Raw genomic sequence first — 13,999 nt, 5'->3', positions numbered from 1 at the left:
ATTACTTATTTATCTCACAACAGTGACTTGTCTAGGCCGTATAAAAAGTTTAAAACCAATAATTATTAACAAATTTATTCTGCAATGTTAACTAAAAAAAATTATTAAGAAATAACTAATGATTCAAAGCTAGAAGTGTACAATTTCCAAACTGTGAGTGGCCAAAAGGGTTAGTACAATATAAAATAGTTTTATAACATAAAAGTAATTTTACAAAGAAAAAACTAATGAACAAGTTGATTTGGATCCTATTAAAAACTGCAATAAAACCCAAGCTACAAGATAGAAAAGCTATGAAATGGATAGAAAATTGTACAGGTGTCTTTTAATTATTAATATAGATTTGTTAGGAAACATTTTTAAGTTAATTATCTACCTTGAAAAACAATTGTTTGAATTTTATATGTTTTAATTGCATTATACTTTTAAAGATGCTGAAACTGTGACCACCAATTCATGCCATAATTAAAGAGAATTAATACTACTGAAGTGAATCTGTAATTAATAGCATTTTTTAAAGAAAAAGTATGTCTAATTTTGAAACAGTAGCTTCCAAAATCGTATCTATTAGTTAATAAAAGTTAACAATATTTGAGACTTGGAAAAATAGTCTTTCTGTTTTCAGGTAAGATCTTTAAAACCCAAGAAGAAATAGGTAGGCAACTACTAAATAAGATAACAAGGGGGGAAATGTTTTGAAAATTAAGTATTTATTAGTATTTTATTATAAGTGGCCAGATATTGAGCTGCCAATGAAGATACTTTGAAGATAACTTTAATTTTTTCCTTTAATTTTGTTTATTATTATTTTTAACTTGAGAGAAGATGATGGAGAGACAATGTTTTCACTTAATAAATTCATTTTGATTAATTAGTATCTTGTTGTTTTCAATATTCCTCCTTACTAAGAAAATCTCCCATGTTAACTGATGCATTACTAGATGTGTGTGTTTTCTAAATAAAGATGAAAATGATCAAAGGATACTTTATCTTCTGTTAGTACAAAATCTTGTTTTAACCAAAGTAATGCCAGTTGTGTGCTCTGTAGAGTTATAATCCACTACTAAGATTTAATAATGGTTAGTGGTTTCCATAATATTGTGCCAATTTATAATCCACTTATAAGATTTAATAAATGGCTAATAGTTTCCATAATATTATGCCTTAAACAGTAGAACTATGTAGCATGTTCAATTCCATTCCATTCCAACGTATGCTTTGGAATATGAAAGAACATAAATATAGCATCTGTCTGCCACTCCTAAAGGTAGTCATGCCTTTCCCCAGGATCATACATTTGGCCTCCAAAGAACCATTTTGGAATCAGATTAAAAGCACTACACTGCCCAAATAAATAAGACCAACTAATAAATAATAAATCATGTCAGGGTATGTTGAAGGTGTAAGTCAAAATATGATTACAGTTGACTGGAAACTCCTGAAGGAAAAAAAATCTAATGCTGACTAAAAATGCCAGTAAACTCAACCACTGAACCTTTAAGGTAGAGGTAGGGAACTATGGCTCCTTTATAACTTGTGGACTTCAACTCCCAGAATTCCTGAGCCAGCATGGCTCAGATGTATGTTTCCTACCCCTGCTTAAATGAATAACTGATAATCCAAGACATCTCAAGCTAGGACACCATCTTTTCCCCAAATGCTCTGCCCTGTGCTATGCAACTAAGAAAGCAACAATGAAGCTTTACTTACACATAAAACCTGAATATGCTTACTGCGAACACAGCCAACCTTCACCCTCAACTACAGTAATAAGCATTTATTTAAGAAGTTTATTTAATATTAATTTATTAGGATGTGTGATAAATATATTTAATATATATTTACTCCTGCATATTAAATTGCCAAGTCAATAGGAATTTCATCCAAAAATCTTTGATTCTTCCAAGGGCTCATATGAATGTGTCCATGTAGTTATTAGGAGTCGAGACTGATCTGAAGGTACCTTTTTTAAAATGATACTTGCTGTAGTAAAATCACGTCTGTTAATTTAAAAGTATGTATTTTTCTCTCTCACCCATACATATACATACATAGGTGCTCAAATAGAGTACCTCTCCCTGCCTTTCAGTACCTTTAAAGACATACTCAAGAGCTTTTCTATAACAATCTGTTGAATAAAAACGGAAAATAGCATCTTAGACTAGAAAATTAAAACTTCATGGACTTGCAAAAATATCTGAAATATGTAAATACCTCTCTTTAGACCTGGACTAAAATTTCAAATATCAATAAAACCTCTACTGGATATGAAAAAGGCATTGACCTACAAATAAACAACTAAGAAGTTTTTATATCATGCAGCAAGTCTCTTTCAGATTTCTAAATACAACTGATAATTCAAGATGTATATACATAAAAATGATGTTAGGCTACAATTAATAATCATCAGTAAGCTTGATACTCAGACCTCTTCTGACATACATGAACCATATCTGCAAGTAGTGCACTGAGTTTGGGATATTTTTTTCTTGCACTTTTAGGATGCTGAACTTCAGGAAGAACCATCCCTGAAAAAACTGGGCTCCTTATAAAAATACTCTGAAAGTGAGGTGTCAAGTTTCCTGAAAGACAGCAACAAATAAATAATCCAAGTTACTCCCACATTTATTACTCTAGCACTGTTAATATTTTGTAACAAATTTGTTAACATTGATTTTGCATCCATAGTTTAAGATTAAACTCAGATTAAGGTAATTTTATTCATATTAAGAGATAGATCAATTTAAAGTCAGTTTCATTACTGACTTCTTAGGAAATACCAAATAGTTGTTTGGTGGATTGTGGTTTCCAGATAGTTAATCGTTTTAAAGGAATGTTGTTATAGTAAAGGAATATTGATAAAATCTTAATGCAGCTGTGGTAGGACCAGTTTAACAAAGTATTAGGACCAGTTTAACAAAGTATTATTATAGACTTTATTCTTTGAATGTCATAACATGACTTTAAAAGGTAAAGGTACACACTGTACAGGCTACAAACTATCTTTCCTCCATTTTTCTCTAATTTAAAGCAAGTCAACTGATTGGAGTATGTCTGTTAAGATTAGATTTTTGTTCAATGTTTCCTTAACATCCAATTTCTATGAAAAAGTAGCATTCACACACAGAGACAGACAGACAAACACAAACACACACACAAAAGAATATGTTAGCTATTGTGTTCTACTTGTTCGTATTTCTAGGAATGGGGATCTCTGGTCTCATGCTACATATTAAGCATTCACATAATATACAATGTTTATAATACAACATAAGGATTTTGTCCCAAACAGCCTTGCTTTATACATTCTTATTGATCAGGACATACTGCTAGCATGTCTCTACCTAGAACTCTATTCTAAAGCTCTAGATACAGGTATCCCAACATCAAATTTCAAGCTAAAAACTGAGAATATCAGAATATCACTGACATTGTTTTTATTTTACATACATTTTTAAAAAGCACAGCAAGGTCATATTTTTCTCCTTTCCCAGTAATATTCTAACGTCTGTTTCCTTTTTCAGACTTTAATAAATCACTGGAGAATACTTTGAACAACTACTGCTTCGTTTCTGGTAAGATCTGATGGAAGTTAAGTCCAAATCATATAAGGTGTTTCAAATGTCTTCCCCCATCCTGGATCCTTGGCAATTCAGCTAATGTGGTTATTTTATTGGGTGGAATTGAAACCCATGCATAAGGCAAGTTCTAGGTATTTTTTACAAGGAACGGGACCAGTGTGGATTATGTATTGTCTGTCTTCTCTTTCTTCCTTTTTTGTGTGTGTTATTACCATAAAAGTAGTGCCTCTGATGAGCAGAAGGAAGATAGAGCCCAAGCCTAGGAAGAGGATGATGGTAGTTAACAGAACTGCTAGTTGTGCTATAGGAATTAGGAAATAGGGACACCAAGATGTGGTTTTTCTGGGTTACAATATAATGATAATGATGAATGTATGTTTGCAGGGGATTGTTATTAATTCCTGAATGTTTCACCTACAATTTTGTTTTTTTTCCCAAATTCAGGATTGAAGAGAAGAGATATAATGGAGGAGAATGTTCCAGACAGCTATCCCCATTCCTCTGTATTGTTTCATTTGTATTTATTTGTGTTTAACCTTCTCATCAGAATATAATACTATTAGCATGTGAGATGAGACAGACCAATAACAAGTATAGTAGCATCACATGCATAATAGAAGGGAGAGACAAGTGAGAATTAGAACTGCTCTCTGTGTTTTGGAGAAACAGCATAAAAACATTGAGTGGTGTGATTGCAGTCATGCAGAAATCCCACCGACCCCACTTCCTGAGGTTAAGTTAAGCTCAACCCCTTCCACAAAGGGACACAGGCTTAATGTCTTGGAAATATGAATGCTCAATTCCCCCCAGCCAGCCAGCTGAGAAAGATGGACTAACAACGTTCATCCATATACATCCACACCTGCATCTCTGCTGGTCATTTGGCCACACCCAGTGCTTTTTGACTGGCATAACAACATCCCATTTGGATAGCTGAGCCACCCCCTGGGCTTTTCCAGGAATGTACCAACCTCCATGGACAGCAACCTTATCCCACTCATGCCCTTAGGCTAAAACAATGGAAAGCCAAATCAGAATGTGTGTCTATATGTGTGAGTAGGAGAATAGTACACAAAGAAGGGGCATCTGGAAGATGAGGAAGTGCAAAGTAACATTGCCAAGCCCCAGTTGGACTCTGAATCTGTGGCGGAAGATGAGCTGGAACAAGAAGGGCCTGGTGGCTCAGCAAACTAAAAGCATTGTGATTTACACCAGCTGTCTGCAATTACTGTAAGTTCGAATCTCACCAGGCTCAAGGTTGACTCAGCCTTCCATCCTTTCTAAGGTAGGTAAATTGAGGTCCCAGTTTGTGGGGGCAATAAGCTGACTTTGTATAAATATACAAAAGTATGAAGGCTATTGCTTAATGCATTGTAAGCCACCCTAAGTCTCCGGAAAAGGGCGGCATATAAATCAAATTTAAAAAAAAAAAGAAAAGAAAAGAACTGACAGCGAGTGAGAGGGCAGCTCCGTTGGCCTTGGAGAAAACTGGGGAAGGGCAGAGTCAGTCCAGGCATGGCTGTTTGGAATTAGTAAGGCCTGCAGGCCAGGAGGAAAGACAGAGCTCAGACAAGGAGCAAGAACCACCCCTCCTGATGCAAGGGTTCGGAGAATGCAGGGAAGGCGTGATCAGTGCAGACAGAGCAGGCCACGTGCGAGGAGAGTGCCCCGCCCAGTCACCAGGCGGAATGAGGCTTAAGGAGACACTGTGGGGAGGGGCATTTGTAGGGAACAAATGCTGAGTTCCTGAAGTATTGTGTGCCGATGTTTGAGCTTGCCAAGAGTCCTTGCATTCCTTGTTGGCATTCTGGACTAATCTGGATCTTTTGCTCCCTGAACTCCTTGCTTGGCTCTTGTTTTGCCAAAAACATTTGGGATTTATTGTCGTGCAGCTTTGGTGCAGACAGTGCTGGGCTGGACTAATTGCAACCAGAGGCTGCTTGAGGTTTGTGTGGAATTTGTGTGGGGTTTTGTTCTCACTCTGCTCTGGGACTTGCCAGAAATGTGGCAGCATTTGGGGAGCTTTGGAGCAAAAAAATTTGAACTGCCAGCTGTTTGTGTTATCTCTGTGCCATGCCCTGGGTCATCACAGACATCCAGGCACATATAATAGCTACAAGCAAGCAAGATTGCTGACAGTCAACTATCAAGACCAAAAGCAGGGTAAGTGGCCCATCTGTGCTTGATCCCTGCCTGGAATTTAGCTTGGCATTCAATACCAACACTGCTTAAGAGCAGAGCTTGGCCTGGACCTTGGCAAAAATTACAAAAGGAACAGCCACGCTAAGGAAGCATATAGCAATAGCACTTAGACTTACATACCGCTTCATAGTGCTTTACAGCCCTCTCTAAAAGGTTTACAGAGTCAGCATATTGCCCCCAACAATCTGGGTCCTCATTTTACCCACCTTGGAAGGATGGAAGGCTGAGTCAACCTTGAGCCGGTGAGATTTGAACTGCTGAACTGCAGCTAGCAGTCAGCTGAAGTAGCCTGCAGTACTGCACTCTAACCAGTGCGCCACCTCAGCTCTATAAACCCCAACAAATGCAAAAAATGTTGGAAAGAGGCAAGGCCTGGATGCCACTTTAGAGCATACAAACTTAAAGTTTGTAAACTTTAAGACTTTTAGCTGTTGTAAGGACTGGGCCCCACCTGTTTACGTGCTAAGCCAACTTGTCAGGGTAGGAGGGTGGAATTAGGGTAACAGCCTATTGCTGAGTAAAGTGTTTAGTACAATGAAGATTATGTAACGTTTTTATTCTATGCTATGGCATGTCGTCATCATCAGAAAGAACTCCCCATGAGAGATCACAATGTCATGCTCCAAGAATGCAGATGATACTTTAGATATTCAAATAAGTGCATGAAGAAGGAGGTAAAGCAATGTGACTAGTACTTGACATACATAATTCCTAGTACCCTGAGATCACAAATGTGCCCTCAAGCTCAGGGACACATCAAGAGGGCAGCAGATACAGCCAAAAAAAGGCAGAGATGGTTACTGAAGAATACATAGATCCAGATCCAACAGTGGAAGCATATGATGCAGAGTTAAAGCAAATCCAGCCCAGCAGAGTCATAAACTAGTAGTATGAAGGAGACACTACCTATAGAGATTGTCTAGAAAAAGAAAGGGAAAGAAAGAAAAGATCAAAGGAAGGATCTTTTAGGTATATAAAAATCCATCTATACATAACCATGTAATGAAGACACAGAGGCATTTTTAATTATGTCTGAATGTGCAATAATGTTATGTAAATGGCCAAGGGAGGACTCGGTGGCAGGAGGCGGTGAATTACAATAAAGTAAAAGAGGTGATCCTCTACTATTATGAAGTCACAAAATATGCAAAGATTCCGTGAATATAACTGGAATAGGAAGGAGTGAAAGAACTCTAGGCAAGGCTGGGAGACCTAGCTAGAAAATGATTACAGCCAGATAGACATGGTACAGATGAAAGTATTTTGGAATAATTCGCACAGGTCCTGCCTGGTCCTGACTGATTTCGGGTGCAAGAGTGTCGCTGGCAACAATGGCAGCCTCCTTAGCCGAAGATTATCTTGCAGTCAGAAAAACTGAGGAAACTAGAAGGGGGCATGGAGAGGTTGGAAAAGGCAAGAAAAAAGGAGACTGAAAAAGGAGGTATGCAGGGAAAAGGGAGGATGAACAAACCAAAGAGAAAATAGGCTCTGTTATAAATGTGGCAAGATAGGGCAGTTAGTTCAGGATTGTCAAATCTGCCAAGGAAAGGGATCTTTCTCAGCCATGTTGCAAGCATCCAGAGAATAAGAAATAACAATGTGAGCTAAGATCAATGGAACCCCAGTTACAGGCTTAGGAAGCAAATAAATGATTTGTCCTTATTTGGTCAAGAAAGTACCAAGAGTGGACAAAGAGTACTTAACAGTGTTTATGGCCATACTAGACTTGTACTAGAATGTAGAGCAAATATACAAGTTAAGGATGAAATAGAAACAACAGTGGTTGTGGTAATACTTAACTGCCCCATTGCCTGCTAATATGAACAGATTTTCCTGGCTAGACATATCCTCAGAGGGAGGGGTAAGAATAACTACTAAGGCACAAGCACATAAGGGGAAAAGGAGATTTCAAAAGCAATAGATCATGTTCTCCCTTCTCATCCCAATTTGAATGGGAAAGGATGTGTAAGCCTCCAAAAGAAAAAAAAAAAGAAACAGAGAGGCAGATAAAACCAGAGGAGAGCCCCTGAATACTGGAGACCTCCCATGGGATATTGCTATGGTAGAAAAACAGGGAAGACACTTCTTTAAAAACATCTTGTCAGGAAATGACAATGTATACAAAGTAACAATATTATCAATATCAATATCAATAGTTCTGCTGGTCAGGAATTGGAACAGATGTCAGTAGACACTGTCAGGTATGAGGGAAATGCTGGTTAGTCAAACAGAAGACAGTACTCATAGTCCAAAGGTATGAGTACTCATCATGCTAGAACCAATTATAGTGTGCTAGAACTCACACACCCTTACTGACCCACACTGCACCCTCACATACCCTCCTCAGCCCTAATAACACCCTGCATACTCTTCACGATCCTCACTGGATTCTCACACACCCTCCCCAAACCACACTTTTCTCCTACACTCATACACTCCCTAGCTGGAGCTGAACTTCTGGGTCACCCTATCCCTCCCTCCCCCAGCAGCAGTCACTTAGCTGTCTGCTGTCCTGGGATTTGCAACTTCCTGCCAGCTTCTGCACTTACTTAGGTTGTAAGAAGCTGGCAGGAGTTGCCTTGCATAACTCGCTTGGAATTCAGTTTACGATGGCAACCAGGACTGCAGGGATTGCCATCACTTAGCAGTGCAGTTGCACTTTAAGACTGCATCACTTAGTGATGGAAATTTCAGTCCCAGTTGTCATTTTCAGTTGAGGACTATCTATAGTGTAATGGGAATAAATTCCCCTGTCTGACCTTGGATTTATTTCATTATAATGAGTATTTAGTAATTATTTAAAGTCCTACAGATTGTACAGTAGAGGTACAAAAATGGGTACCTCGAGTAGTGCAATTTCTGAAAATCAGGTTAGGTCAGAACACAAACTAACATTATCTGTCATAAGGTAACTAAGACAACCTGTTGGCTACATCTGTAAGTAAACGCAAATTCTCTCATCTTGAAGTTAAATAAGGTGAAAAGCTGAAGACTTTTATTTCTTTAAATTCTTCCACAGAAACAACATGGAAAGGGAGGGAGAGAGGAACCTAAACCATGCAGAATTAGAGACAATACTTCCAGAACTCTGGAAGGAGAGTAACACACCTAGATTTCTAAATCTAATTAGGCCTCGGGCAGAAAAGTAACTTTGAAGGAAATTGGAAACTTGCGTTTAGTACATGCAAAATTAAAAAAATCTGATGATTAATAATGACACTTTATGCAAATAACATAAGCGATGTAATTCATCTCAATTGCATGATGTCATCATTTAAATTCTTCTGTTTGGTATCAACTGATATTTGCATTTTGCATCACTGAGTGATGTCAGACCTTATAATATTTAACAAACAGTCCATCCCAATTGTCAGTTAAAATAAGTTTTACGTGTATAATCTGTACGTGTATACATCCCTGCCCCAAAGAGCATACATTGTAAAAATTGATAGATTATATAACATAAAAAGGAAAGGAAGGAGTAAACAGATAACATATATACTTAGGTCAGTTCTACAATTAATAAATTATGTATCTTAAAATGATTTTATATATACATTTCTAGAAAGCATTTGCTTTTGGAGTAACCTTGGAGATAATTTGCATTGGAATTAGAAATACAGGAAGTATTTAAATCTTTGGACAGGTTAAGAGATGAGAGGGAAGTACAAATATCAAATGAAATCTGTATTTGAAGTCAAGGAAGTAAGATAGCATGAATAATAAGACCGGATCTACAACTGTTTATCTCTTTTATATGAGGGTGGCAGAAAAGAGAAAGCTGCAAGGAGCAAAGTGGTTCAGAAATTCAAGCATTGGAAGAACAGAAGCTATTTTGCTTCACACTATTTTCTATTTTATGTATCGTAAGAAAATATGGAGACATTTTGAAGCCAAGGAGAACTTTTCAAGTAATTTTTTTACCGAAAGTGATTTTTTTTTTCAGATAAAGAATATGATTTGTCTATTCCCCTTAATGAAAGTTTTATAGAAATTCCAAAGGCTGAACAGAAAGATGTATAGGGTTAAATGCATTTATTCTGGACCAATAGATTTGCACTGTATTACTTCTTTGTGAGTAACATTAAGAACAGCACTTACCAACTTTGGTCACAATTTTATGAAGTAGATCTAGGTCAGAGCTGCTGGGTAGATAGGGGTTGCCAGTGGCCATCTCGATAATCATACAACCTAAAGCCCAGATGTCCACAGGTCTAAGATCAGGAAATGAACAAAGTGCTCAACAATACAAAGACTAAATTTACAAATATTTACTTCTTGTTGTATAAATGTTCTAAAGCAAATTAATTAATTAAATAATTTTGGCCCTCAATTTAAAACAACCCAGTTAAAACCAATTTCAAATTAAAACCAAAAGGATGGGATCAGGCCAGCCCGGCCAAATGAAATAGATGTGTTTTCAGGGTCCGGACTTTTCGTCGGGCCCTGAAAACACATCTATTACATCTGGCCGGGCTGGCCTGATCCCATCCTTTCGGTTTTAATTTGAAATTGGTTTTAACTGGGTTGTTTTAAATTGAGGACCGAAATTATTTAATGTCTTTTAAACTGTTTTTTAAATTTTATATGTTATGTTTCATCTCGGCTGTTCACCGCCCTGAGTCCTGTTGGAGAAGGGCGGTATAGAAATAATAAAATAAAATAAAATAAAATAAAATAAAATAAAATAAAATAAAATAAAATAAAATAAAATAAAATAAAATAAAATAAAATAAAATAAAATAAAATAAAATAAATAAAATAAAATAAAATAAAATAAAATAAAATAAAATAATTTATTACAAATCTTGCCATGAAAGGAAGTTCACCAAATTCACACACCTGCTTTAGAACCAGAGTTTAGCAACATTCCTATCAGAATATTCATATAATCATAAGACTGACTGCAAAAGGAATGTATATTTTTGTGTGTGTAATGTTTCATATTGATACCGAACTGTGTCCGTACATCCATCTGGCAGAACCTCCTGTAGCCAAAATCTCCTCACCTCAAATTTTTGGAACTGTTTTGTTTGTGTTTTTGTAATCTACGGTTTACCCTAATGTAACATTTATAGCTCTTCTTCAAACTGTAGATTATGTCTATGATATTCTGCAAATTGCTGAGACTGAATACTTTTTAGACTTTATCAAAAAAAGAGGAAAGGAAAGGAAAGGAAAGGAAAGGAAAGGAAAGGAAAGGAAAGGAAAGGAAAGGAAAAAAGAAAAGAAAAGAAAAGAAAAGAAAAGAAAAGAAAAGAAAAGAAAAGAAAAGAAAAGAAAAGAAAAGAAAAGAAAAGAAAAGAAAAGAAAAGAAAAGGAGTACTTCAGCATGTAGCAACAGCCCCTGGCTGACCTGGGAAATTAGGCAAGGTTGGGCGTGATTAGTATTTGAATGGGAGTCTGTAAGGAATACCAGAGTTACAGGCTAGAATGGAAAGCAAACAAACAAATAAACAAATAAGAATCCAGAATAAGCAATGGCAAACCATCCCATATTGTTACTGTGCAAAGAAAACTACAGGGCTGTTCCCAGAAATTAACTAGGGATTGAGTCTGAATCAAGGACTTTTTAAAAGCAAAACAAGAACTACAGTATATAAATGTATCAGGGCGCCCTCTAATGTTCCTTTACTATTATTCACCACAAGTAAGTTCATAGATTTTTTGTTTTTGGAATATTCTGTGTGGCTGTACTTTAATTAAAAATAATTAATGATACATATTGAACAGCCATATGCATTATTTTTAAAAAAAATACCTACTTCCCATATGTTGTATCTCTTAATACCAGTTCTGGAGCTCTGTACCACCTTGTAGCTACATAATCAGTATAAATATCACCTGGGGCTGCTAAAGTCCGAGCAAATCCAAAATCACAAAGCTTAGTTATTCCAGTTTGTGAAACCAAAATGTTTTCAGGTTTAATATCACGGTGAATGACCTAGCAGAAGAATAATGTAGAATCTGGTTTAAGAACAAAAATATGTTGTTTGGAAACAAAATATTAAAAGCTAACTAATTCAATAAATATAACAAGAATACAAGTTCAGACTGCTAAACAACTAAGAATAAAAGAATAACTTCAATTATCTTTTGCGAGGTAAAAAAAAAACTAGATGAATTAGTTGAACTGATGACAGGCTTAAAACAAAAGCCTACCTATATTATCAGTAATATTAGTCTTATAATACTATGGTTCAAGCAATAATAGAAAGGATTGAAAAGCAAGTTGCATACTGAGATCTTAATACCCATTTAATTATTTTCAAAGATGGGTCCAACAAGCCTGATTATTATCATTTTGGAAACACTATATTCCATTTTATTTAAACCTAGACTTTTTCTGTTAATGTTTGGTTTTTAATTACAGCTTTTGTTTTAATATACTGGAAGGGGCAATAACATAAGTGTTAATTAGGAACTCAATTTCCTGTAAACCTATCTTGAAAAAAGGGAATTATCCCTTTGTTCAAGAATTGAATATTTGGGACAGGATGAATAGAAAAACAAATATTAATTCAAGAGCTCAGATGAAAGAAGTCTGGGACTCAATGATGTTTGCTGCCTTGTTGGATTTTCTACATGGAATTTTAAAAGACCTATATCAGGGGTGTCAAACTCACGTCGTCACGGCGGGGTCACATGACGTATCGGGACTTTTTCCCCCTTCGCTAAACCGGACATGGGTGTGGTCAGCATGTGATGCATCTGGCCAGCGGGCCGGGAGTTTGACAGCTCTGACCTATATGAACGAAGCTGGAAATTTTAATTACAAACAGATTTTTTTTTAAAAGCTACCAGGTTTATACTGAAGGTCCAGTAAAAGGAAGAATAAGAGGAGGTATGGGAGTGGTTTGCTATTATACCAAATTGACATAACAAGTGCTGCTACAGCAAAAGTCTATTTCGAGAATCCCAAGAGATGCCATTGTTTAATTGAAGAAACCCAGAGAACACCATCTCTGCCAGTTTGAATCAGTCCGGCAGATACTGTGGGAGACAGGCAGCCTTCAAGTAACCAGGATTTATGTCACTGAAGGACTTTATAGGAAATTACTAGTGCCTTGAATGGCACCCAAAAGCTAAATGGCAACCAGTGCAGCTTGCAAACCAGAGGAGTTGCGTGGGCATACTGAGGTAGGCCCATCACTGCTCATGCTGCTCGTTCTGGACCTGTTGAAGCTTCTAGGTGGTCTTCAAGGCCAGCTAAATATAGAGTGCATTGCAGTAGTCAAGCTGTACAGTACTTACAATATTTTTGTAAAGTACTTACATTGTTGCTGTGCAGGTAGTCAATTGCTCGAAGAATCTGATAAAGATACCTCTTAAGTCTTCTGCTATCCAGTCCATGAGAATAGTGTTGCAGCTCATCTAAAACTGTGTGGTCAATAAATTCAAACACTAAATGAATTTTCTTTTTTTGTCGGAAGACTTCAATCAGATTGACCAAGTTTTCATGACGAAATTGCTGTTAACAAAAGAGCAAATGAAGAATATTGTGTGTGCTCTACACCGCCCTCAACACTTTTGAATACTACTGTTCATCTATTTTTTTATAATAATTAATTTAAACCAATATATTTTATATGTTTTATTAAGTAATTTAATAAAAGTATCACAAACACTACTGTTAACTAGGAAATCAGCATTTACAGTATAATCTGTGAAAGAATAACTAAAAACTTTGCTTCATCTACATTACAATTTTAAAAAAATGGAATTTACCCCACAAAAGCCAATTCTGAATTTAAGAATCTTCCCACAAAGAAAGCCAAGCCGGGGGGGGGGGGAGGGGGGGTGTCATGTGATCACCATTTGTAATCTTCCCAGCTGACTTCCGACAAACAAAGTCAATGGGGGAACCAAATTTGCTTAACAATCACATGATTTACTTAACAGCTGCAGTGATTCCCCTAACAACTATGGCAAAAAAGTAAAATGGGGCACAATTCACTTAACTGCCTTGCTTAGAAATGGAGAGTTTGGATTCAATTATGGTTGTAAGTAGAGGACTACCTATATTAACATATTTCTGACCCACCTACAGTATGTGATAGATTGAATCAGGAAAACTATACAATAGCAATTGCAATTTTAGAAAATCACTATAAAATTAACACTACTATAGAACATAAAATTATATTGATTTGAAGGTTACATTTACACTTAACATGTTTTTGAAATAAATCACTATGTAGCATGAAAGGCCCATT

General features: G+C 36.4%; 1 protein-coding gene across 1 annotated transcript in view; it reads right to left on the bottom strand.

The window, feature by feature from the left end:
* LOC139310238 (cyclin-dependent kinase-like 3) overlaps positions 1-13,999 on the bottom strand; it is a 75,103-nt gene that overhangs the window by 57,060 nt on the left and 4,044 nt on the right. Inside the window, exons 3-6 of the mRNA XM_070934395.1 lie at positions 13,060-13,254; positions 11,549-11,727; positions 9,885-9,997; positions 2,443-2,582 (exon numbers count right to left, since the gene is read on the bottom strand). Coding sequence (XP_070790496.1) covers positions 2,443-2,582; positions 9,885-9,997; positions 11,549-11,727; positions 13,060-13,254 — 627 coding nt within the window. The remainder of the gene's footprint in view (positions 1-2,442; positions 2,583-9,884; positions 9,998-11,548; positions 11,728-13,059; positions 13,255-13,999) is intronic.

The sequence above is a fragment of the Pituophis catenifer genome, unplaced genomic scaffold (assembly GCF_029215685.1).
Source record: "Pituophis catenifer annectens isolate HBS135680 unplaced genomic scaffold, rPitCat1.0.hap2 SCAF_2, whole genome shotgun sequence".
Taxonomy (NCBI): domain Eukaryota; kingdom Metazoa; phylum Chordata; class Lepidosauria; order Squamata; family Colubridae; genus Pituophis; species Pituophis catenifer.
Note: the sequence above shows the minus strand (reverse complement) of the source record. Positions and strands in the feature narration are given on the sequence as shown.